The 25,670-nt window shown below is 31.9% G+C and overlaps 4 protein-coding genes and 1 non-coding gene across 9 annotated transcripts; 1 reads left to right on the top strand and 4 right to left on the bottom strand.

Moving 5' to 3' along the window:
- Nucleotides 1-1,419: 1,419 nt before the first annotated feature.
- Nucleotides 1,420-1,522, bottom strand: LOC112493256 (U6 spliceosomal RNA). Its single transcript, XR_003057684.3, has one exon. It is a non-coding gene; the product is annotated as a U6 spliceosomal RNA (small nuclear RNA).
- A 1,981-nt stretch (nt 1,523-3,503) lies between these two features.
- Nucleotides 3,504-5,509, top strand: LOC107429049 (ubiquinone biosynthesis protein COQ4 homolog, mitochondrial). Of its 3 annotated transcripts, none has more exons than XM_060813763.1 (3): nt 3,504-3,641; nt 4,130-4,332; nt 4,826-5,509. In XM_060813763.1, the coding sequence occupies exons 2-3, from the start codon at nt 4,150-4,152 to the stop codon at nt 5,324-5,326; spliced, it is 684 nt and encodes a 227-aa protein (XP_060669746.1). In that variant the 5' UTR covers nt 3,504-3,641; nt 4,130-4,149; the 3' UTR covers nt 5,327-5,509. The 3 variants fall into 3 exon arrangements, with proteins under 3 accessions (XP_060669746.1, XP_060669747.1, XP_048319296.1); XM_060813764.1 differs by having other exon boundaries at nt 3,545-3,641; nt 3,763-4,332; XM_048463339.2 differs by lacking the exon at nt 3,504-3,641 and having other exon boundaries at nt 3,669-4,332.
- Nucleotides 5,510-6,436: 927 nt separating this feature from the next.
- Nucleotides 6,437-9,711, bottom strand: LOC107429046 (protein SPIRAL1-like 1). Its single transcript, XM_016039679.4, has 3 exons — nt 9,554-9,711; nt 7,536-7,860; nt 6,437-6,885 (listed from the first exon to the last, which is right to left on the bottom strand). The coding sequence occupies exons 2-3, from the start codon at nt 7,821-7,823 to the stop codon at nt 6,784-6,786; spliced, it is 390 nt and encodes a 129-aa protein (XP_015895165.2). The 5' UTR covers nt 7,824-7,860; nt 9,554-9,711; the 3' UTR covers nt 6,437-6,783.
- A 1,540-nt stretch (nt 9,712-11,251) lies between these two features.
- On the bottom strand, nt 11,252-15,235 carry LOC107429048 (putative methylesterase 11, chloroplastic). Its single transcript, XM_016039681.4, has 5 exons — nt 14,757-15,235; nt 13,527-13,763; nt 12,703-12,846; nt 12,227-12,358; nt 11,252-12,140 (listed from the first exon to the last, which is right to left on the bottom strand). The coding sequence occupies exons 1-5, from the start codon at nt 15,180-15,182 to the stop codon at nt 11,853-11,855; spliced, it is 1,227 nt and encodes a 408-aa protein (XP_015895167.3). The 5' UTR covers nt 15,183-15,235; the 3' UTR covers nt 11,252-11,852.
- A 2,013-nt stretch (nt 15,236-17,248) lies between these two features.
- Nucleotides 17,249-25,397, bottom strand: LOC107429064 (pre-mRNA-splicing factor ATP-dependent RNA helicase DEAH10). 3 transcript variants are annotated; one of them, XM_016039703.4, is made up of 13 exons: nt 25,218-25,397; nt 25,017-25,063; nt 24,832-24,912; nt 24,483-24,699; nt 23,072-23,489; nt 22,381-22,584; nt 21,454-21,614; nt 20,440-20,625; nt 19,509-19,740; nt 18,816-19,015; nt 18,538-18,672; nt 18,135-18,340; nt 17,249-17,598 (listed from the first exon to the last, which is right to left on the bottom strand). In XM_016039703.4, the coding sequence occupies exons 1-12, from the start codon at nt 25,307-25,309 to the stop codon at nt 18,157-18,159; spliced, it is 2,157 nt and encodes a 718-aa protein (XP_015895189.2). In that variant the 5' UTR covers nt 25,310-25,397; the 3' UTR covers nt 17,249-17,598; nt 18,135-18,156. The 3 variants fall into 3 exon arrangements, with proteins under 3 accessions (XP_015895189.2, XP_015895190.2, XP_015895188.2); XM_016039704.4 differs by having other exon boundaries at nt 17,249-17,579; XM_016039702.4 differs by having other exon boundaries at nt 17,249-17,716; nt 25,218-25,396.
- Nucleotides 25,398-25,670: the final 273 nt, after the last annotated feature.

Below are 25,670 nucleotides of genomic sequence, written 5' to 3'. Positions count from 1 at the left end.
CAGCCAGATTCAATGTCAAAGTGGTTTGTATTCGCTTGTGAGATGCAAAACTTAACATGTCTAGTGCCTACTTAGAAGCTAATTAATATAATGAAATGCCCAATTCAAGTATAATGGTTAGTTAATCTCCACTTACAAATAAAAGAAATGAAAAGGAGAGGAAAAAATAAAAATAAAATTGATAAACAATAAGCTCTTTAATTGCTATAATATTGGAATATTAAATTTTTCATATACAAATAAAACGAATAGAATTGGAATTTTAAAAATTGCATTTTTGCAGAAACTGTTCCAAAGGAAGCTAGCATGAGCCAATTTTGTCCCAAAACTCTTCTAATAAATGAAAGCTCTTTTCAAAATTGGCCCAACACTCTAGAAAGCAGCGTTTTAATCCTAGAAGCCACTTTTGGCATTTCAAAATCCATGGGAAACACCCCCAATATCAAATTGGTTTCACCCTAGAATAGTTTTTCATATGAATATATTTAATTGTTAGGATTTGGCTAAATTATTTTATTTTAAAAGAAATAAATTTCAGTATACTCGAATAACCCATCTAATTTTCTTTTATGTTTTAAGCCTAAAAAAGGATTACATGAAATAACATAAACTAAAACAATATTTAGAATATCATCAAAATAACCACTAAAACATTTGAAAAGCAAAATATAATGTAAATCTTATTAAAATTTAGTTAATTAGGATAAAATACCATAAAAAAAAATTATTTGAAAATTTTTTTGGTTAGCTTCTTTTGTTTAAGAAAAGTTTAAAATTATTCATATTATCATTTTATAATTTTGATTATCTTTAAATATTTTCAATTTTAAAAAAGGATCTATGCCATGACTTAATGACATGGAATAAATGAAACATAAATAAGTAAACTTTTTAAGCACATCTAATTTTTTTCTTCTTAAAGTTTTGCAAATTAATAATTATCATACTTTTATTTGACAATAGTGAAAAATCTAATGGTTCATACTCTTTTAAATGTGTGGCATTACATATTTGTACTCACTGGAGATTTTGCATTCTTATGAAGATGTAGAGGATGCAAATCTCTATATATTATTTAAAATTACAATCCAAATTTTTTTTAAAAAAAATTTAAATTTCTTAAACATTAACAAATAATAATATTTCAATTTAAATGCAAGTGGCTGTGTAAGCCATCTTGTATATTTTGAAACCTAGTAGATCCATACCTCCATAATTTTCTCCATTTGCGAAAAAATAAAATGTTGTTTTTTGTTTTTGGTAATAAAAATTTAGTATATTTAAAGTTAAGTTCCAAAAACAAAAATCAATTATTTAAGGTGACCAATAATATTAGCAAAGTATGGACTATTAAAAGAAATTCATAAAATCAAAGGAAAGAGTTGGGACCTTAGGGCAAAATCAAGGAGAAAAAAAAAAAAAAATTTAGACCATTTCTCGATTTATGCGTGTTATCTTTATGTAGAAACCATGTTAACATTCTCTTTATCGTTCCAATTTTATCGGATGTCCCCAGAGGGACAACCATAGTTGTCTCGACACAATTATTTAAAGAGTCTATTCTTGGTATAGCCTATTGATGTCGGGACTTTACCACCTACATATAACTTGCCAAGTCGCAGAAAATTTTAGTCTCACAAGTTTTCAAATTGGACTAAAACCGAAAGTTTGTATTCAGGTTTGGGCCTATGAACTTGCACTTTTGTATTATAGACTGGGTCCAGCTTGGAAGGAAATTGTAAAAGCACATCAGAAAAAGAAGTGTTATAAATATTATTCCATAAAAAAAAAAGGGAAAAAATCATTAGACCCCCTCAGGTTTCCTAAAAAATCATTAAACCCCCTCAGGTTTCAGATTTATCATTAAACACCTCAGCCGTTATTTATTTCTGTTAAATATAACGGACAAAGGGTTAATTTGGTCAATTCATTTATATTTTATAAATAAAAAAAAGAGTAAAAAGTGATTTTGAAAAAGAACGACGTAAGTTACCTTGATTTGCACGTTTGCACCCTTCTCAATGTATGACAACTTTCTAGATAGCAAAAAGAAAAAGAAAAATAAAATTTTATCAACCCAAACAAATCCGTCATTGTGGCTTCCACGATGAAGAAGAGAAACAGTTGATGAGCGGGCTCAAAACCTTTAGCAGAAATCTTAAGAAATCCATACAGATTTCAGGTTTGTCTACATTTTTTGCTTCCCATTTTATGGTTTTTTTATTTTGAATATATATGGGGATTTTAAAGGATTTATTTTAGGGCTCTTAAATTAGTATTTAATGAAAACCTTTTATTGAAGGAATTTGAGTTTTTCAAATTCTTTCAAAGATGGACTATTTGGAACATATTGTTGAAGGAGAAATTTTTGAGGTTTTTTTTCTTTCTTGGTTTATAGTTTCTTCCATTTGATTGTATTGTCTTTGCTCGAAATTTTGTTAGTTCTGGTATTTTTTTTTTTTCTTCTATTCTTTCTTTCTACATATTAAATGCATTTTGTTTTGCTTTAGGATTGTAGACACTTAAAAAAAATGATATATATATATATATATATATATATATATATATATATATATATATATATATATATATATGTTATGAAAAAAATGTGATAAAATTTTGTAGACATAATAAAGTACCGTAATATCCATAATGTAAAATTTTATTTTAGGAAATGATACTTTGAATTTTCATATTTGAGCTTTTTTTTAACATATTTGACCTTTTGTAATTTTTGATCACAAGTATAGAGACTACGCTTTAATTCAACTATGATGGTTATAGTTGTGTTGGCATACATGGAAGGATCTCTTTTTGTTACAGTGCAAATGTTTGGATTATGACTCTTTCTTATATGGTCTTTATCGAATGAAAGATTTGAACCTATGATTGTAAGAGATGATTATATCTAAATGCATATATTTCACATTTTGAATGTAACAATAGATGAAATATTTAATTAATGATTTAATCTTTGAATTTTTTTTTAGTAAGTATTTTATATGTGATTTCATTTCATGTTCATAATTAATAAAATAAATATAAATATTAAAATTTTCAAAATTGGTACAATAATTTTTTTTTAATATATGTACGTACATAAATAAGGTAATATATATATTTATATATATATATATATCATAATTTGTGCCACATATTGGTGAAAAGATTGTAACACAATGGTAAAATGACAAAATATTAAATTAATATTAATTTTAATTTATTTAAGGATAAAATAGACTTTTATAATTTAAATAAATTAAAATATAAAATTTGTTAACATATGTTAATATCTAAGGAGGTGAATGATGAATTAAATAACTTTAGGGAGATGAATGATGTTTTATTAAACCTTGAAGGGTCAATGAAATTTTTCCTTAAAAAAAAAGATTTATATTATTTTTAAAATAATTTTTATTTTTTTTTTTCGTTTAAGGTATACAAGCTTTTATGTTGGGGCCCTTATATGTTTTATGGGTTTTACTTCCTCTATTATTGGGCCAAGTCTATATCTTCTTGGGCTGGAATGGGCTGCTTTGATTCCTTCCTTCCTTCCACGTTTTGTGCCCGTCCATGCTATCGCTCTCTCTTTTTTTTCTCTGTTCTCGTTTCTAGCTTCTTGCCTACTTTTCAACACTAAGGTATGCGAATCCTTTTTGAAAGTTTGTTTGAATTTGAAGAAAAAAGCAAACAAAATTCTGAGTCGATTTTCGACGTTTAATTTTAATTTTTCTAATTATTATTTATTTGACAAATTTGCAGTAACCAAATGGGATCATAAAGTTAGCACTCACAAATACCAATTTGTTCTTCTGCTTTTTGGCTGATTGTTCTGTTCTTAATGTTAAAAAAATTTGAGTAAAAATATCATTTTGATGATCAATGAAATGGGTGCTTCCTTGTTTGAACAATTACCAACAATTATTAATATTTTTTAATTATTTGTTGAATGCTGATTTCCATAAAGTTTTCAGTTTTTTGATTGGAAACTGCTTGTCAAAATGCTTCAAATAGTTCAATGTTTGCAAGCACTTGTGGTTTTGTTTCTGGGTTTCTTTCTTTGAATCAATACTTATGTTTTTGGAGACTGGATTGGAAGCTGAATTTGTTTGAGTTGGTTCTTTGATAGCTAAGGAGGATAGTTTTTCAATGATAGAGGGCGCTCGAGTCAGGCTTAATAGATGGCAGCAGGCAGCTATTGCTGTTGGTTCAGCAGTGGGTGCGTTGCTAGACCCACGAAGAGCAGATCTTATAGCAGCTTTAGGTGAGACCACTGGGAAGCCTGCTTTTGAAAGAGTTCTTGAGAGAATGAAAAGGAGCCCAGAAGGCAGGGTAAACTCTCTTCTTTACACCAATTAATTTGATTATGTTGATTATTCATTGTTGTAAATAAACTGATTGAGTAACCAGTTCTAGATTATCTCAGTTATTTGTATAACAAATTGTTCCCATGGTTTACAAGTTATACTTATTTGTTTGTATCTCGTTTATAAGAATTGTGAATATTGTATTTCATGTTGCTGAGTTTTTATTTTTTGTGTTCTTAGATTGGGTTAGATGAAACATAAGATTTCTACAACTCTTGATGTTGGCTTTAATGGGATTGGAGAGAAACATATTTGAAATGGAAAAATTAATTAGTTATCTAGGAGTTCTTTTTGTGATCAATTTAGTATATTCCTCAAAACAAAAATAAAAAAAATTCAAGATTTTGCGTGGAACTCTATTGAACTGCTAATATGACGGATTGTTGAAAGATTTGCTATATAAAATTTATTTTAGTACTGGGGCATACAAACTGAGATTTTCTTTCTCTGCTTGGAAGGCTATTCTATCGGAGCAACCTCGAGTCATTTCTGCAAAAGTAGGGCATGCATGGGACCTACCAGCAAACACATTTGGTGCTGCCTATGCAAAATTCATGGGGTCAAGGAACTTTTCCCCGGATGATCGACCACCAGTGCGGTTTATGGAGACGGATGAGCTAGCTTATGTGGCTATGCGAGCTCGTGAGGTGCATGATTTCTGGCACACCCTTTTTGATCTTCCCACAAATTTGCTTGGTGAGTCAGCTCTCAAGGTAATAGAGTTTGAGCAAATGTACCTTCCTATGTGCCTGATGTCTGTGATAGGAGGTTCAGCAAGATTCAATGAGAAGCAAAGGAAGTTGTTCTTTCAGCACTACTTCCCTTGGGCCATACGGGCTGGTATGCAAAGCACTGATCTTATGTGTGTATATTATGAACAGCACTTTCACGAGGATTTGGAGGATGTGAGGAGAAAATGGGGGATAATCCCTGCTCCTGCTCCTCCTAAACAAACCTGATCTCTAGCACAACATACCTGTGTTGCCGTTTGGGTGGAGAAATGCTGTTTCAAAATTGAGATTACTGTAGTAAACTTCTCAGTACATTTTATCGGCTAAAATTTGTTTGAATACATTTTCGCAGTGAAACATGCAACTCTGAAAATAGCAAAATACATTTTCTAAGACAAATTTATAATTCCATAGTTAAATAGGCTTAAAACCCTTTTCATTGTTATGGGGAAAAAAAGCATTTGGACATTGGAATTCAGCTTTCAAAGAAAATGTGATAAATTAGTAAGAGCAACTGCTTTCATTCTGTATTTTATGACTCAAAAAGAACATCCCTGAGAATGAGCTTTGGAAATGCGTTTCATGGCGGTATGGAGAAAAATAATGAACATATCATAGGGAGCCTTGGAATTTTGATAATCCGTTCCCACTCCTAATGCGAAACCGGAACCAAGTAATGAAGTTGCTTTAATCTAATACCTCAAATCCATATGCACATTTTCATCTTACTAGCATATTTTTTCATCCCATTATTTGGATTCCAAGCCTAGAAAGTCTCTCACAGTAAAATATAAATTTGCATTTGTCATCAAATTTGGAGATGAATAAGCTTCAATTTGTATCCATTTTATCATAGCTAAAGCAACTTGCTTAAATGCTACACCAACACTCAAAAAATGATGCTAATAAGCATCATCATCATGAAAGAATAGTATTAAAATACAAATAAGATATATCTTGATCTATTAGGGTTTTTGTCTCAAAAAGACAAATATTAGTGTTTAATCGGGATTTTGACTTAAATTTCATGTTTATTTCGATTTCTTTATCATATTTAGTTTCCTAAAATCCGTAACTTGCTTTATTATGAACAGGGATCCCTCGGAACCTCATGGATGGATTAACAAAATTATGAATTGTTAAATAAGGTGTTTTTTTCTTCAGAGGGTTTTCCTTTCTAAAACTTCCCTACTCTTCCACTCCTACCCCTTTCTCTATTATCTCAGCTTTTCTTGTAGTTCTCCACTCCTTTTAGTCGAATTTTATCTCTTTCCCCTACGTAACACACCCTATCCAACAAGGCAAACAACCGCCAAATTATCCGCAATGATAGCATAATGGAAGAAGAAGAAAGTAAAATTTGTATTGGCAGTGACCAGAGAATATACTGTTGTCAAGCATTAGCATACTAAACAAATTGTGAACTGGTATGCACAAGGAAATCTTTTAATTTTGTCCACAATAAAGAGCTCTCTATAATAGATGCTTTTATGCAATCTAAAATGGAGTACTCTCTTTGATTGAATAAACGCAACCACCACGCCTACATATTACATCACAAGGTCGTCCAAGATAATATCCATTGTTCATATAAAGGGTGAAAGCAATGCCACATCCAAAACAAAAAGGTTCCACAAAAAAATCAGCGAACAATACGTTGATTAGCAAGACAACAAGGGAATTTCTCATTTGCCACGAGACCCACCACCTTTTCCATCATCACCAAAGAGGTAACCCAGAGATGATCCACCACCAGGGACGGCATGAACCTTGGTCGATGGTCGATCCTGCAACCAGGGTAAAAAGTGAGACCAAAAAAAAAAAAAAAAAACAATCAATATGTATGAATATCATAATATGGGCATCTAACAAAGCATTATCTTCAAAATAAATAAACAAAATTAGAGGTGGGTGGAGATAAGGTGCATGGAAGAGAAAGAGCATAATTAGTCTAGTCTACTGCATACTGCTGCCTGCAACCCAGACTTTAAGAGATCAATTTTTCTCAAATAATGCTTAGAATACAGATAATGTACACTCAGAAAAATCAAACTACTCTGGCTTGGATTCAGAGCTCTTAATTCCAAATCTAATCTCATTAAAACAATAATAACATGATTCGGACACTGCAGAACAAATATAGATAGCTTTAACGCTTATAATATGATTATATAATTGTTTTCTTAATGCTCTTTCCCTTCTGTTAAAAACCAGTAAATGATTGTTCTATACAATGTATGATTATGGGGGTAAGTATTTGTCTATATCCCTCCATCATTGTTATGAAAGGAGCAAAAAAATTGTACTATAAAATCAAAGTCAAATTATTTACCATATACTTTTTATCATTAGTATGATGTTTAAAAATCATTTCAGGTAACTTAATACACAGCCAATGCACTAAAAAGATGGGTAACCATAAGGGGCAAAATAATACAGTGATGAAGTTGCCAGCGTTCTGCCCATCAGCTCGCAAGTAGTTGTTTGTAGAAGTGCTATGGATGCCAGCAGGAACCTTGCTCACATCTACTGATTGAGCAGTTGCCACAGGTTTGGAAGCCGACCCATTGTTTGCACCCTGCCCTTCACTTGGAGCAGCATTATTCATGGCAGGCTTTGAAGCATCTTGAGCAGCATTGTTTGTGGCTGGTTTTGGAGCCTCTCCACTTCCAAAAAGATAGCCCAATGAACTTTGGCCCCCACCACTGCTAACTCCACGACCCATGATCTCCTTTTTCTTCTGAGATTAGTATCTCTGAACCCTGTGTTACAAGAGATGGGAAAACAAAATAGCAGTTGGAATCCAGAATGGATTTTAAAGAAAAGAAAATATAATACTATTAGTTATATGTCATACTACTGTTTGCTGAAGGATGGCTCAAACCTAATACTATTAGTTATATATCATTCAAGAAGCATTACCACAAGAACTTTGTAACTACCGTACTTCCTTGCTAAAAGGAGCCAATTTATTCGAGAAAATTAAAGCACATACAATAATTAGACTGATAGTCTGAAGAAGCTGCAAACCATCAATTTGGTTCGTAGATTTTACCGCACCTAATTGGACTGCCTTGGTATTATTCCATATGCATGTACCTGCCTCTGCCTCAATTATAAAATAGGAGTCACCATCAAGTGTGAGGTCTAGATAATTTTTGGTAGGCCAAATTATTAACTTTGTTTTGATCTTTGAGAGTTATTTCACACTCTAAACAGTTTCCATTTCCCGTCATGATTAGGGTAGTTCTTAATAGCTTGGTTTTAAATCTAAAACGAATGTTTACTTTTAACTAATAGTGGGCATTAGAGTAGCAACCAAACAATGGACACCGGAACTAATTTCCATCAAAGTCTAATTCTTTCAGTAGCTTCGTTGTAAATCTAAAGAGAAATTTTTACCATTTACAAATCTTAACCGCATCTGGGTAGCAACTACAACATGGACACCCGAACTAACTTACATTAAAGTCTAGATCTTTCATTTTTAACCATGATTAGGGCAGTTTTTTAATAACTACATTGTAAATATAAAAAGAATCTTCACTTTTTAGTAATTTTTAGAGGTTTAAGGGCATCGGTATAGCAACTACATCATAGACATTGTAACCAATTCTATCAAAGTCTATTTCTTTCTTCTTTCCCCCGTCCTTCCTATCAGTATCTATATCGTATAGTGCTAGCAACCCAATAATTCATATGCCATAGAGGAGCTTAACTGCAAAAGCCAAACTCAACAGAAGAAATCCCCTAGTCTATAATCACTTTTCGATTAAAGAGTTTCTGTGTGGTTAATAAATAGCGAATATTAACAACTACAGCGGATAAAATGCAGGAACCGCAACAAGAAAAGCACGTCTCCGCTCTTTAACACATTGAAGACGCACCTCATTTTCGCTGTTAACAAATTGTTTGAAAGAAGAACAGAACCCTGATAATTCTTCTACACATTATCCAATTTTTCAAAATTTTCACCATCAATTTTCAAGTTCAAATTATCTGTCTATTTACACACATTGAAAAAGAGAATTAGAGGAGAACAATATTTATATATATATATATATATATATATAAAACAAACAGATCCACACAAACGGCATTTCCTTAAAAATCCCAAAAAGAAAAAAGCAACAAAATTTCAAATCAAGGCAAGACAAACGTCTCGATCGTACACAGTCCACAGTATAAAGCAACAAACAGATCTACAAAATGCATATTACTACACCAAATCACCATCCACAAATTTCAACAACAAACCCACAAAGAAAAACTTTTCAAAGAATACAATTACACCATCCATCCATCCAATATAATTAGAAAAAGAAATTGAAAAAAAAAAAAAAAAGCATCAAATCAGTAACAGTGAAACCAGAGAGAAAGAAAAAGAGAGGAAATTGACAACCCAACCTTGCGATAGAAACCCCCTAAATCTAATAGCAGATGGGTTAAGATTACCTGGTTGGGTGGAATCAAAAACTGGAGAGATGCTGTGGAGCACAGAGAGTAAGCACAGCTACTGAGAGACAAAGAGGCTGTGATAGAAATGAACCCAATATATATGCGTTCCTTTTATAGCCTAATAAATAGTATGTTTCAAATCGGAAATTTATTTTTTATTATTTTTTATTTTTGGCTAAAAAATTCATTTTAGACGCTTTTAATTTTGTTGTAATTATAATATGATTTATAATTTTGAAAAATTATATTTAAGATCTGTCAATTACTTTATTTAATTTTTACAGTTGAAATTTATAACTGTAGTTGTAATAAAATAAAGATGGTCTAAAAGAAATTTACCCTTTAATTTTTAAAAAATAAACCCACTATTTCCACTCTTATTTTTCCTTTCTTCCCATTTGATTCTTTAGGCCTTTTTTTTTTTTTTTAAAAGAAAAAAATTGTTAACTTCTTTTGAATCTCTATTTTACCCATCATAGAGTTGATACCATTTGTGATTACCCACGTATTCTAAATTTGATTAGATTTTATGCTAAAATATCTCTTCCTAATTTATTTGGTAAGCAAAGTTTAGTGTATAAGCAAAGTTTAGTGATTAAATTTGGTGAATGCCACACGATTTCATTTGGTAAGCAAAGTTTAGTGTATAAATTTGATGGTTCTAAGTTTAATCATTTCAAATTGGATTCTATATTTTTCACATTTTTTTAATGAGACACCCTCAATTTTAATTTTTTTTTTAATATGGATCAAAAGAAAAATAAAAATTTAAAATAATGGCTCATTATGTAATTTGAATCCAAATAGGTGAAAAATATTATTAAAAAATATATATATGTATAAGAAAAACAAGATAAAATTATAAGGTTAACTTTTGTGTATACAATACTCACTTTGAAACTAAAGATTCAATTGAAAAAAATTAAAAATAGAAAATCTAAACTGAAAGTAAAATCAAAGTTATAGAAATTTAATTTTAAAATTAGAGGTGAAACTACGATATGAAAATTTTAATTAACAGGCTTAACTAACCACTTTACTTTAAGTGCAAAATGGTAATTTCAAAGGAGTGTCTTAAAATTGCGTGGAGATAGTTATTTTGCAGCGGTGGATGATTGAATATTGATGTGAAAGAGATGGTTTGTTATATATCACGCGCTAAGGGAGAGCGTGCGTTATAAAAACTTTTCCGATTAATTAAAATTTAATTTATTTTTTTCGTAAGGCTGTGTTTGGACATTTTGATTGGGAAGTGAATTAAAAACAAAATTTGCCTTTTCTTGAATTCTCGCTTGCCTTTTATTTTCTTTTTATGGTAATCATACTTTTTCCGTTTATGGACGTGGCATTTATGGGAATAAATATTTCAACCATACAATTTATTAATATACCATATGGTTGGATTAAAATTTTAGAACGACCCCAACAAAACCTTATTCCTTGCGTAACAACCAAATAATAATTTCATATTCCTTTTTTTGAGTAATGCCCACTAGCTGATTTGGGGTTGGTCAAAACACTTGGATTTGAACATGCTGCCAAATAAGTAATTTGTTCAAAATTCATGGTTGTGTTGTGGCTTGTGTACTTATAGTAAAAAGATTATGAGAATATAATCTTGGACACCATATGTGAAATTAGTCTAAATCCCTAATTATGAGAGCAATGAAATTAAAAGTAGAAAACAAATACACAGGATCAATATTGGTTCACCTTCAATGTGAGAGCTATGTGTATTTTACAGCTTCAAAATTTTCACCATAATCAAAAGAGGAATATAAGGTAATCTCATACCTTCACAACAGACTCAACACCCATAAAGCAGTCCCACACTCTTCTCTACATAAAAAAAAAAAATGGTGCTTGGTGTTCTTTAACCACAGAGAATACTAGGATATTGATACAATGTACAAAACTGAAAAGTAGGAAATTAGACTCCACACAACTCAACAAAACAAACAGAGAAGCTAGTAATCAAACCAAGAAGCAGAAACACTTGGCCAATTAAGAGATTTTGCCTTTGACTCATTTTCACATTCAACAACTTGATAATTCTGAAATTTGTAACATAAGGTAAAGAGAGTCAACACACCAAAAAGAAATTTACATGATGCTTTGCTGCTAAATGGATAACTTTGGTTTTCCTCTTACACAATAATTTCCTTGCTTTTTTTTTTTTTTTCCCCCTTTTCTTTTTCTTAAACATACATATTATACATCCTTGTGCTTACTGTAATAAATAATTCATTCTATGACTAATGCTAAAAAAGGAATTGTTAATAACTTGCTAGGCTCTTCAAACTTGATTTGGAGGAGGAATCTGAAAAATTTCTACTAATATTTTATGCAAAGCTTGTGGTCTTGAGAAGAATGGTGCATGATCAGAGCCTTTTACTCTGAAAACCTGCTCCGGTGGATTTGAGTTTATCATGGTCTCTTGTAGAGGGACAGGTATAGCTTGATCTTCTTGAGTTACTATGTAAAAACGTCGAACAGAACCATAGTTCTTTTCGGAAAGAGTGAGCTTCTCAGTAACTGGTGCAAAAGGGATAGGCCTCATTGATACTGATGCCAATGCAATGTCCTACATAAAATTGGGAATGCAAATATAAGCTTCACCAAAGTATTACAGTTTTTTATAAACACACACACACACACACACAAACACACCTTTGAAGGACTTTGATTGAACAAAAAGTCTTTAACCAATTCTTTGTTAAGATCAATAGCAGTTGGAGGCTGATTTTTCCCATGTCCATACAAAAATATCTGAGCCTGTCCCATCAGATCATTCGATCCTAGCTGCATTAGCCCCATAAAATAAGGAATTAGCTCAAGATTTCATGGTAAAACTGGCAGATCAGAAACTAGATATTAGATTGCTCTATTTTTCTATGTAAGTGGAGTAACATCTTCTTGTAGGGTGATATGAACCTAATATAATTAATTAGACTATGAACAGCAAAGAGGTCTGAAAACTTGTGAATAGTGGCATAAAATAAGAACTCTGGAGGGTTGCATGTTGCTGCATTTTAGTGAACCGTAATAGGTGCATAGTTTAGGTGGAATGAAATTTCATGCCTCATTATTATTATTATTATTATTTATTTTTTTTAAAGTATGTAAAAGTGTAGAGGAGGAAGAACCTGTTGAGATAACAAATCAAGGATACTCTGCCCACTGGCCAACATTGTTGCAGCAATGAATATGGATTTTGCAATTTTAGATGGAAACAATTCCATCACATATGATAGACATGCGCCACCAAAATCATGTCCCACTAGAATTACCTGTAATTGCCAAAGATAGTATTACTTTTATTACTTTTAATACTTTTAGGATGCTGAAAAAAAATGCGCCTGTGGTTCTTTTGATTTTTAAAAGAATATGCAATTGAAGATTTTGGATTAGGTAGCATAATCCAGTGACATAATTACAAATCCCTCAATAGTACCATTAAAATTTGATTCTGTTGAGAGAGGTCAATTTACCAAAATATACAAATATGTTACAACCCACTGGACCTCTTCCAGAAGTGTTAGGTAAGTTGTTGGTTGGAGGTCCTAATTAGATCCACATACATATATAATATTATGTCAGAGTCAATGAATGATATGAGACTCCACAATATATAACATTCAGCTTAAAATGTGAAATATATAAATTCTTTTTAAATTGAATGTTGAGTCATATTTTAGAGATTGTCAGTTGAGATTAACAAAGCAAGATTCTGATAATGCTCAAAGCACATCATTGATCTCATAGCCAAAAGATGCAAGATATACAGTTGTTATTAAATATATGAGACATTGATTTGTATGTACCATAGAAGATCTAGTTCAAACAAGTGATTTAATTTTGAATTTGCATGCTTATTAAATTACCTCTATCTGTTATATTCAACATCAATGCTAGTTAAATTCATCAATGTACAAAAATCTCAGAAGAGAGAAATTAATTAAGCACAAACCTTCTTCCCATCCTCTAATTTCTCGAGGATATCAGTAAGCGGCTTCACATACTGTGCAAGACTTGTAATGCTGTTTGTATCAGAAGAATGAACACCAGAGCCTGTTAAGTCAACTGCATCAACTTTAAATCCTCCTTCTTCCAAAAGTGTCATAGTTTTATACCAACACCAAGCTCCAAATCCACCTCCATGAACAAGGACTATATGATTAGTTTCTAGACCATCAATTTTTGAATCCTACAGAGAAAAATTTATCAACTTGGTTAGTTGAAAGACAACAAAATGGTCAAGATATATATATATATATATATTTATATATGTACGAAAAATTAGACATATACATTGTACAAGGGTAAATAAAATATGGTTAAATTGTTTCCAAAGAAAGTCACGTAGGTTACATAAAGCTAATTTTATCAAATCCATATATAAAATATACTTGATTGAACTAAAATGACATAAAAAAACGATGATTTGGAAGGCAATATTATAAGAAATTTTTTGTTTTGGGGGACAAAATAGACATGTGTTATAATTTGGGGGGTTTAAAAATGATATAAACCCCTTTTCAGCCAGGAAAAAAAAAAGAAAAAAAAAAGTGATATAAACCCTATATTATATATTATACATATAATGTCTCTTAAGTGGCACCATAGCCCATAGAACTTTTCAGCAGCCATTGGATGAAGTATAGGGGTGGCCGATATATTTGAACTGTTCAATTAAAAAAAAAAAAAAAAGAAGAAGAAAAAATTCTAACCAAAAAGTGATGCAATCAATATGTAAATTAACAAATGAAAGGTTGCAATAAACAGTCCATAAATAAAATAGGATAACAAATGATGTAATAACCAACATTGTATTAATTTATTAGGATAATATATATTATTGAAAAGAGATAGCCAAATTAGGACCAAGATGGCTAGTGCCGGTGGCTTTAAAACAAAGCCTTTGACTGACTCGGTCAAAAAACTAATCCTAAGAATGCACCCAGAAAGAAAGAAAGGAAAACAGATTACTTTTCTTTTCTTTTCTTCCAATCATTTCATTTATTCTATCATACAACCCAGAAACAGAAAGATTAATGAATCACAAGAAAACATTAAAGGAAATGAAAAAACTTCAAGAACCCATATCGCAAAATGAAAACAGAAACATAATACAAAACGAAAAACAAAAACAGAAAACAGAAAAAAATAAAAAAAAAATATCAAAGACATTGAAATTAACCTGAAGAGTAGGAGGAACAAGGAGTTGATGATCGTGAGCAGGGTGATGATTGATATTGAGAGTATCAGAGCGAGAACGTTGCCTAGAAGTTGAAGAACTCCTAGTGAAGCTCTGCTTCTTTGGCTGTGGAGATGGATAAACAACTGAAGTTGACCGGTTGATGAACGGTATTACCGGAGGATCTCCGGCACCGGCGCCGGCGTTCCTCTGGTGCTCTTGGAAGAGCAGAGCAGCAGCAAGAGCCTGCTGTTTAAGGAGCAAATCAACTTCGTCGTCTAAAACGATGCCGTCTTGCTTCTTCTTCTTCGTTGAACGGCTTCTTTTGCTGAAAGGTGATGAAGTAGTGTTAATGGAGGAAGAGGAGGTGATTATTCTTCTGGAGTTTGTCATTTCCTTTGGAACCAAACATGCCAATGAGTTTCCCATTTTCTACTTCTCCGCATGAAACTTTTGAAGCATGAACCAATGCCCAATGCCCAATGCCCATATATATATATATATATATATATCACAGTAAAGATATATACTATTGTGACGGCTTGATTGTATAATTAATATATGAATAGTTTAAAACATGACGGAAATTAATAATTGTAAAATAAATTAATTTAGTTTAAGATGCTTTAAAGTTTGGATTTGCTTTGGTCAATGAGAAAGTGCAATGGTTTTGGTTTGTTAGAACTTAATAGAGAATCGTTCATATTTTACTTTATAGTATTTTTTAGTTTGGATAAGTTACCCATTGAATTTTTAAATTTAAAATGATCCAATTTAAACATTTTAAGTTTCAATTTGTTAAAGTTTGATTCAATTGAATTTTTTATTAACCATGATTTATGGTTCCATTATATTTAACTAATACTAAAATATATTTTTTTTGTTCTTTAAACTTTATAGTTTTAATTTGCAGCATCTAGACTCTCTAGGTTTTGAAAAATTATATGTTAATACCTCCAAACTATTATCGCTGTTAGCTAAAAATTCAATTGGATCACATTACAACGAATTAAAATTTGAAGGTATAATTTGAAACGTCTTAAATTAAAAGGTTGAAAATACAACTTTATTAAACAAAAAAAAAAATATTAAAGTACAATTAATCTTTTATTTTATTTTAAAATAAGTAAATGGTGTAATATAATTTTGAAAATGATATTATTTTTCCAATAACATTGAATTTTGTCTTTTAGAATTATTTTATATTTACAAATGAACATTAAAAGTTAAAATGTGGATATCATTAAACAAATACTATGGCTAATTGATGATTTCTATTGTTAGGTTATTGATTTTTTTAAAAAGAAAAAAAAGAAAAGAAAAAGAGTTTCAAAAATGTTCTAAATTTTCAAAATTACTTTTGTATAATAAAAAGCAGTAAATTAATTAGACCTCAATTCCATACGAGGGCAGGTGTTAAGTCCCTTTTATTTTTCTAATTTTTTTTTTAACTTCTAATATTGGTTAATGATGGATTTTATGTTTTTTATTTCTTTTTCTCATTAATAATATTATTTCAGTTGGAAGCATAAAAATAAAAATAAAATAATATTATTTCAATTCTGCACGAAATAGACGACTTTTAGCATATATAATGTGTTGAAAAAGCAACGCCTCTACAAATACTTTTATTATTATTATTATTATTTCATGATGACAGTAATGTAATCTCAAGTAGGAAAAGTCAACTTTAGCTAAAAAATAGGAAAAGTCAACATTTTTTTTTTCTTTTTTTGGGTCCATATAATAAAGATATTCATCAACCAAGTCCATGTAGTATGTTAAATTGTATTAAGAGAGGGGAAAAAAAAAAAAAAAACACTTTAGAAAAAGCACAGGTTAAAGACTTTTCTCCATATGTTTATTTAATATCTAAATCATTCCTCTGTTTACTCTGTTACCCACTCCTTTCCATTCTTAACTATTTTCTCAATTCAGTGTTAGAAAATTATACACAGAAGCAGAAAAAATAACATGAAAAAGTTAACAGATTATTTTTCTTCTGCCATCTTAATTAGTCTTTGTTTGACCATGGATATGATTCAGTGTGTACAGCTAAGCTATTTTGGCTGCCAATAAAAAACAATAATAATATTAAATGATAATTAAAAAGATATTTTACATGTGGTTTTCTTTGATGTTCATTTGGTTTAGCAGATTAAAAACTTTCTTTTAATATTATATATATATATATATATATTTTTTTTTTCCAAGAATTTAATATGATTTGGATTAGTATATAGAAAATTTGTTGCATTTCTTTTAAGTTTCTAGTGGGTAGAGAGAAACAATTGGAATTCCAAGCCAAGGACAGTTTCAATGTGAACTGAATCAGACGACTAATTTAAGCACAAGTTTCACATTTTCTTTCTGGTCAACAATGTAAGACAGCTTCTGCTTCCGCCCAAAATATTTGGCCGGACTTGAGATGTTCCACATTTTGTACACCAAAAAGCATTTGCTTTTTTAAGTTGAACGGACACCCAAAAAAAACAAAAAAAAAAAAAAACTAAAGTTCATTAAATTCAGAGTCTTTTGTGTTCTTATGAGTTTTATGGACATTAGGTTGGTTACAGGGAAACACTGTAAAATAAGTTACATTACAGCCCAAATGTCTGAACATTCCGAATGCTTAACAAAAGGATCATTTTAAAGGGTATATGGAACACCCAAATCCTATTTCCGTCAAAAATTTCAAACCTTCCCCGTGAACCATCTTTGTGTCAACACATCAAGATCTCGTGCCGATTTCAAAAAGCAAGCAAGAGGGGTTGCAGCATGGTTTGGAACAGCTTTGATGCAGATCTGCAACAGCCAATGTAGTTTCTGTACAAGACAAAAGCGCCTGCCATAAATTTGTTGTTGTAAATAAGTGCAGTTTCTTAGAAAGGTTCCTCATTGTATACAGCAAATCAATGGCCAAAAAGTAATCAGAAATTTCAGAAAACCCTGCTGGTTTCCTCCTGCACCAGTAGGCAAACAAACAGAATTTTAGTATGCTAAAGAATAACAGTTCTTATACAATAAGCAATTTCAGTATTTGATGTCCACACACATGCTTTGCTTGTTGCAGGAGAAGTTGGTCCTCTATACAGGAGGTTTAAATTCAGCCTATTTATTAGGTACCAGTATCAAGTGCCATCCTCATTCCCATATATAACTCGTAAAACAAGCTAGGCAGAAAAATATCACATGCCATTTGAGCCAAAGGCCCCATTCAAGCAGAATAAGATCGGAAACTTGAGAACAAGATTTGTGTATAAGATTCTAGTTCCCATGACGATATAGATAAATAATTAGTTAAGCCAGTCCAAATGATGAAACTAATAAAACTCCCAGGTCATCTAGCAAGAATATCTACAAATGACCAAATGAACATACCTGTCAGTGTTATCACAAAAGCTCAACTCTGCATGGCATAGTATTGAGGAGCTAGCTCAGTTAACCATAGGTAATCAATTCTGGTTATGTTGCGGACGTATTTATGATTAGTTTGAACTAGTTCATTGAAGACTATGCAATCTGGTTTTGTCCGGAATAACACAGAAGAGGGGTGGATCTGCACCACCTGACCAGTGGAGAAAGCCCTGCCATTTGATTAGGCAACTGTGAGAAGCCTTGCTACAGAGGGCAATGAAGAAATAAACGCAAAAAAGATTTCCAAGTTTTCAAGCACAAGGAATGATTTTAAGGAACTGCCCCATAAAATGAAGGTACAGAAGGCATCAAAATCTTAAACGCCATAGCAGAAAACTTCGAAATCATATCAAGGAAAATTCAATACCTGTATGTTCCCTCGTGCTGCTTTATAGCTGCATTGAGAAAAAAGGAAGCTGCAAGGCATCTGCGAAACTGAAGCATGTCATCTCCGCAAGATTCAAGACGAAGACCCATTTGTTCAACATGTTCTCGAATTTGACTGCCAAAAGAAAAGAAAAAAAAAAAAAAAATCACCTTTTAAAAATAAGGAAGAAATGAATCAGAGATCAGGGACCCTGCAGAAGTCCAACACCAGTTCAATAGAACATGTCCATAAAGACGGCAAAGAACATAGATTAGTACCTGTGCACATCACGAGCATGCCTTAGGGAGCGACTATTGATAAAATTCTCCTTGCACCATTTTCTGAGGATTTTATCAATTTTTTCTTGCCCAAGACCTAACTTCCTCTTCTCCAAAAATTCATCTGACGCTCGATATACATTAATAAGCGTTTGATGGTCCCCCTCTGGACTTGAAAAGCATTTCATTGCAGTTCTTGCCTGGCCAATCGAAACAATATATGTAACCAGGTACTTTTTGACTGGAAATGATATCTGGGGGGCTGTGCGAAAGAAAAGAAACAAACAAGGTTCCAAAAGCGAAATATGAAGTATACAAGTTTATATGGTTGTATCTACTCCAAAATGGTCTAAGGAACTGTATGAGTTTTCTACTTTGAGATCATAAAAACTAAGAAAACAGGCAATAGAAAGTAATGAAAGTTTTGCAACTATTTTATGCTGCATCAGTATCATCATTCCATGGACCAGAAGTCTATACATACCTGCCCAGACATTCCTATTTGAACTTTTTTAGTTGGGAGGGGAAAACAAAAAAAAAAAAAAAAAAAAAAAAAAAAGAGCTTTGACTCATCAAAGCATATAGCATTCAAGAAAAGAACCAACCATCTTAACAACAAAAAACATTGTTTGATCAAAAATAAAACCAAAGAGAAAATAACAGGAAAGAATATAAATATAATTTCATGCAAACCTCTTCTAACTTTTCACGAGGGGCATAAAATATAGATTCCACTGAAAGCATTGCAACAGTTATCAACATTTCTTCCAAGCACTTGAATTCACTAGCCAGAACAAGAGCTTTGGAATAAACAGGGTCTAAAGGAAGCCGAGCCATTTGACATCCAACTGGATCTGACAGTTTACATTCATCTGTTAAAGCACCTAGCAAGTACAACTGCTCCAATGATTTAACAATAGCCGACCTGTTCAATGTATAATTGACTCGTGATATAAAAATCTCTCACAAACTATAAAGCATACATATAGCAAGATATGAACATATATTTAGTGTGCATCCAGTAAAACAGCTAAAGGATTTCTAAATTACAAGTTTCAAGAGAGCCTCAAAAAAAAAAAAAAAAAAGGAAAAATGGCAAGCCAGAAATATAGCTTTAACAAAGTCAATTATAATGAATTTAGACAAAATAAGAATGACTATACCATAACTTATATCACAAGCAAGATCCTAAAACTGCCCAAACTCCACTTAGTTCTTTGTAGATCTGGTTTTCTTCTATGACAAATTATTGAAACTTTAATTTCACCTTGCCACATTCTTAAAGTTCTAACTAATACTTAAAACTGAAGTGGATTGGCCATTCAGACTCAAGTTTATTCTGTTTTTGGTGCATTCAGCTGATGCAGGGGCAACTCAGGGGAACTACGAGAGGGGGGGGGGGGGGGGGGGGGGGAGAAATCTCCCCCAAAAAATAAAATAAAAAGGTTGCAACAAAACAATTTACACCATTTAATTTATTTGAAGGGAGGATTATTTTTTATCATCTATGGAGAACTAAAATGATCCACAATGGCCAAAGGAAGTTGAAAAAAACATGCACATACACCACATATGGATAAGTAGAGAACAATGACAACAGATGAAAGCTTTTCCAAAAATTCACCTTGAAGGTTTATCAATGAAGTCAAACCCAATAATATCATCGACACCCATAGCCTTGAGTTGCAAAATGACATTAGAAAGGTTGCAGCGCTTGATCTCTGGTTTTGTTGAATCCTCAAGCTTCTCAAATTCAAACTCTGGGTAGAGTCGGAAACACTTTCCAGGTCCTTCTCTCCCAGCACGTCCACTGCAGCAAAGCAGAAAATAAAGTCCCATGGTTTGACAAGGTAACAGAACTTTTAATTAAAAGTAAATAACACAAAAAGGAACTGTTATAAGTTTTTCAAGAATCGAGCACCTAAAGAGAATTAATTTGTTGGAGACTTGCATTATCTATTGATATACAAATCATAATTAAAAATTGACATCTTCACTTTGGCATTAAACAAGATGTGAAAAGAGAACAAATATTTTAAAGATAGAAGCAAAAAATAAAATAAAATCATCTCAAAGAAAGCAACTTTGCATTGAGTCTGATTGGCATGACATTTAAAAGTTGCGTTTGGCTTTTTAGACCAAAAAGCTACTTCTAGGAGTGTCCTTATAAATTACAAGAAGAGCTTTGCACCATTAGAAAATATTTAGCCAGACCTAGTTGGATGTAGATTTTCTAGAAGAATCTTCATAAAAAAGCAAGGGAAATTGTTTAAATTAAATGAAACATTCCTTATTCACATTTTACCCTTTCTTTGTCAATAATAAAAAGTAAATATCACTATTGTCCAAATTAAACACAAACACTAACTCAAAATTTATAGCTTCCTCTTCTCTTCTATTATGGCTTAAAAGCAAAAGCAAAATCAGAAGCTATACAAATGAGGAAATCATTTATTTCAGAATTTAAAACAAGTGAAAATGTGATAGAATTTGCTATAGAAGAAACAAATTGCACATTTATAAAAGTAACCTCCTAGCAGTAAAAAACATAAATTAACTTCAATCTTAGTTGGTGATTGCTAAATGGAATCCATTAGTTAAGCAATTTAGTATAAGCTAAGCGTCCTGACATGCCTACCTTCTTTGAAGAGCCTGTGCCTTTGAAATTGGAACAACAACCAACGATTCCAACCCTTTGTTTGGATCATAAGTGCGTGCTTTCACAAATCCAGGATCTATAACATACTTGATTCCAGGAATTGTCACAGATGTCTCAGCAATATTTGTTGCCAATATCACCTAAGCAGAACAATGCACAAAAATGATGCTTTATACATAACATATATTTCTTTTCAAAAAAACAAAATCCACTACCCTCATCTAGCATTGATAGTGAGTTGTAATACTTAAAAGGAAAAACTATATAACAAGGAGAAAAAAAAAAATCCAGATATAGAAACAGACACTGACAGGCTAGTGAAAAGAGAAACAATATTAGAAGCAGGAGGGGTAGACATAGCTTTTATTAGTAAGGCACCACTGGCAGCACCAGCAAAATTGATAAAATAGCAAGGGGCTCTTACATTGGTTGTGATTCACTGGTTTTCATGATATTTGGTAGATTAAATACGTATAAGCTGCTGGAGAATACGGCAACCATAGTGCTATGGTGAAGAGGTAGTGACAACAATAATGATATTTTTACATGGTAATACAAAGATCTATGGAAAGTTTTGTTAAACTAATGACATTATCATGGAGGAGTACTGAATTTCTGGTAATTTTGAGAAGGTGGACATTCTCGTGACAATGATATGGTACCTTGTCCGTGAACTACAAATTTAGCACCTAAGTGAAATAGCCACATTTGTTTCCATGATCAACATGTAAAACCAACCATAGATGCAAACTCCTAAATATCACTTGAATGCCTATTTAACTCTTCCTTTTACACATATTAACAAAGATTCACAAGTATGAATATGAATTATTATGGCAGCAAAGGTTTACAACAAAAGCCACCAGCTAAACATACAAGGTTATTTCGCATGAATTTTGAAAGTACCTTACGAAATCCAGCTTGGATAGGTGCAAAAACTCGCATTTGCTGTTCTGATGGAAGGGATGAAAATATTGGAAAAATTACTAGTTTTCTATTGTTTTCAGGTAACTTTTGAAGTCGCTCTTTAACAAGCCTTTCAACAGATTCAATCTCTTCTTGCCCTGTCAAAAATACAAGTATATCACCAGGGCCCTCCTCCATATGAATCTAACAAGATGAAGCAAAACAAAAGTTATGATAATGAACCTCACTAAGAAATCAGCATATAAAGTCTAATGATGAATTAAATGGTTAGAGTACAAACAATGCCAGCTAAGGTCAAGATAACGAGAAATATTATTTCCAATTAACTCACTTAAAACCCACTAGAACGAGAAATATTATTTCCAACTAACTCACTTAAAACCGACTGGAGATAACTTTATTTACTTGACTATGTCAAAAAGCATTGCACTGAAAAAGCATGAAACGAATAAGACATTGAACAAGTTATTGAAAAATATAACATTGAAAGTAAATTAAAAGTAGTAACTAAAGTAAACATAGCTAACTTGCAAAACTTAAGAATTCTTGGGAGTGATGCAAAGTCTACTTTCAAATGGAATAACTTAAATTACACAAATACTGAAGCGCAAAGGAGTATAAAAACAACTTGCAAACAAAAATTAGATACTGAGGAAAAGCATTAAAGAACCTGGAATATGGTAATTAAAGCAGCATCTAAATAATCTGGTTCAGCATGATAAGTATAAAATATATCTACAGGAAACTGTCGCCCTTGGATATGAACAGCTCTTGCACCACCAAAGTACTCAGAGAATATACGTGCGTCCAAACTGGCAGACATGATGATCAACTTCAGTGGAGGAAATTTCTTTCCTTGGCATTCCTTAAGAAAACTGATAGACTGAGGATCTTTTTCCTTCTCCACCAGCATGCCATTCTTTGCCTTTTTACTTTCATTATCTAGGTGGTAGTTGAAAGATTTGGACCGTGCAATTTGTACATTTTTTAGAAGGCCCAGCAACACATCAGTGTGGACAGTTCTCTCATGAGCTTCATCAACAATGATGACTGAATATCTGGACAGATAAGGATCCAATAATGCTTCCCTAAAAGTCACCAGGGCTCAACATTAGATGATCACACTAGAAAACTGAAAATCCAAGAAGAGAACCTTAATGAATTTGATAGACATAGTACAAAATTAACCCGACTACAAGAATACAACATATTTAACAATTTTTTGAACCTCATAAGCAAGGCCCCCCCAGGATTTCACCTTGGGGGGGGAAGGGGGGAATAATTTCTCAAAGAAAATTGGAGTTCGAGCAGAGATAAAAGCATCCTTGCCTGGACAACAAAAAGTTTAGGGACACCATCTTTTCTTCCCTTATTTTTTTTTTTTTTTTTTTTTTTTAAGAATTAAGTGCAAGTATATTTATAATAATAGAAACTAACATGCCTAGCTATTCACATCAAGGACAATAAAAAAATAATATAAATTAACTAATCTCTGTTTTGCAGATTTATGTCTATTGTTAAAATCTTTAATATAGATATTTTTAGTTGATTATGTTCCTCTGTCCAACTTATTTCTTTATCAAATGGCCTCATAAAATTAGTTATTTATCACTTGCTAAACAAACTTTACAATTTTTCCATAGGTAGAGGAGAATATTTTAAAGTTCAGAATATATCCAATCACAATTAAGATATACTGATTTAGTAGATGTCGCATTCCTATCAAATCCATCTTGCTTTACTCTTCAAGTATGTCCATACAGTATTGCTGGTATCTTTATTCAACAAATATGCTTCTCAAGAACTCAAAATTGACTCAATGACCACTATGTAATGAAAGGCTTAAAGCCATACTCTAAATGCAACACCAGGTGCTTATAATTGCAGATAATCTTTCACACGCCAACTTAAGCAAATGTTCTTATTGACTTCCAAATGGTCACTTACTACAAACCAATGCAAGTGTCCACCCAAAGAGTACCAGCATATGCCATAATACATTATAAAACATGTTCATGAAGATTCCAGGTGCATGTTACAAAAAAGAAAACATTGTAAACGAAGCTGTGCATACATTCTACCTCAGAAGCAGTCCATCCGTCATGTATTTGATCCTTGTTGAGCTAGAAGTTACATCCTCAAATCTGATGGAATACCCAACCTTTTGACCCACCTCCACACCACATTCCTCAGCAACCCGTTTTGCAACAGTGACTGCAGCCACACGTCTAGGTTGAGTGACCCCAATAATCGTCCCATCTCGACTAAATCCAGCATTGAACAAAAACTGCGGTAGCTCTACACAAAACATAATACACAAATCAATGTGAGGGTAAAAGAACATGAAAATTCCTTCTATAACATTTTAAAAATTAATAATTGGGACAACGAAAAAGCACAAATATACACATGGGAATATATAAAACATACGTGTGGTTTTCCCGCTTCCAGTCTCACCAACAATAATCAAAATATCATTGTTCCGAACTTCTTCGATCAGTCTTCTCTCAACTAGTGAAGCATATAACAACAACATATAAGCCATAATTCAAAGACAAGCATAATCTGAAACAGGGAAAAAAAAAAAAAAAAGCATCAATCTTTCTCGGAAATACCAGAAGCAATGGGAAGAGACTTTCTGTGTTGCAGTATTTTTTGCCTCCTGCATTGTAAATTTGCAATCAACATCGCATAATCAACAAATTTCTTTCCAAAATAACAAATTTAAGTACATTTAAAAAATAAAAAAAAGTATTTTGTTTTTTTTTTTTTTTTAAGAATTTTCTGAGCAACCAAGCAGAAAGTGAGTAAAATACCTAGAAAAGGAATCAACTTTAGTGCTGTCTTTGGAGAACTTTCCATTGGGTCTATGGCTTCCGCTGGAGATGTTGAGTCCTCCTTGAGCCATTGAAGCTTACACACACACAAACAGATGACGCCTGAGAGTATAAAGAAAGCAATAAGCGGAAACCTAAAAAGGAAGGAGAAGAAGAAGAAGAAGAAGAAGCCGAGTCAAATAAAACGGCACGTTTAGATTATGTTTTAAAGCCTGAGCAATACGCAGTCGTTTTCGGTTAAGTGTCGAAATAAGTTTCTTTTTTGAAATTGCCTTCTATTTTTTTTTTTTAAAATTAAAGATTTTTTAAACCAAGTAGGAATTTTTTTTTTATTTTGCAAGAATCAAATAAGAAATAAGAAATAAGAAATTTTTTTTATTATTTTGAATGAAACACATTTATAAGTTAAAAGAAAATATAAAAAAAATTTAT

The sequence above is a fragment of the Ziziphus jujuba genome, chromosome 12 (assembly GCF_031755915.1).
Source record: "Ziziphus jujuba cultivar Dongzao chromosome 12, ASM3175591v1".
Classification (NCBI taxonomy): domain Eukaryota; kingdom Viridiplantae; phylum Streptophyta; class Magnoliopsida; order Rosales; family Rhamnaceae; genus Ziziphus; species Ziziphus jujuba.
This window is presented reverse-complemented; position numbering and strand designations above follow the sequence as displayed.

Coding starts and splice junctions, on each gene's coding strand:
- LOC107429049 (XM_060813763.1), top strand. CDS start 4,150: ATGATAGAGGGCGCTCGAGTCAGGCTTAATAGATGGCAGCAGGCAGCT. Junction 4,333..4,825: donor AAAGGAGCCCAGAAGGCAGG/GTAAACTCTCTT, acceptor TCTGCTTGGAAG/GCTATTCTATCGGAGCAACC.
- LOC107429046 (XM_016039679.4), bottom strand. CDS start 7,823: ATGGGTCGTGGAGTTAGCAGTGGTGGGGGCCAAAGTTCATTGGGCTAT. Junction 6,886..7,535: donor ACGCTGGCAACTTCATCACT/GTATTATTTTGC, acceptor CCCTGGTTGCAG/GATCGACCATCGACCAAGGT.
- LOC107429048 (XM_016039681.4), bottom strand. CDS start 15,182: ATGGGAAACTCATTGGCATGTTTGGTTCCAAAGGAAATGACAAACTCC. Junction 12,359..12,702: donor TTGATTTGTTATCTCAACAG/GTTCTTCCTCCT, acceptor GGGCTAATGCAG/CTAGGATCGAATGATCTGAT. Junction 12,141..12,226: donor TCAATCAAAGTCCTTCAAAG/GTGTGTTTGTGT, acceptor AATTTTATGTAG/GACATTGCATTGGCATCAGT.
- LOC107429064 (XM_016039703.4), bottom strand. CDS start 25,309: ATGGCTCAAGGAGGACTCAACATCTCCAGCGGAAGCCATAGACCCAAT. Junction 21,615..22,380: donor TCCAAGCTGGATTTCGTAAG/GTACTTTCAAAA, acceptor TGTTCTGCTTAG/GTGATATTGGCAACAAATAT. Junction 18,673..18,815: donor CATGCTCGTGATGTGCACAG/GTACTAATCTAT, acceptor TTCTTTTGGCAG/TCAAATTCGAGAACATGTTG.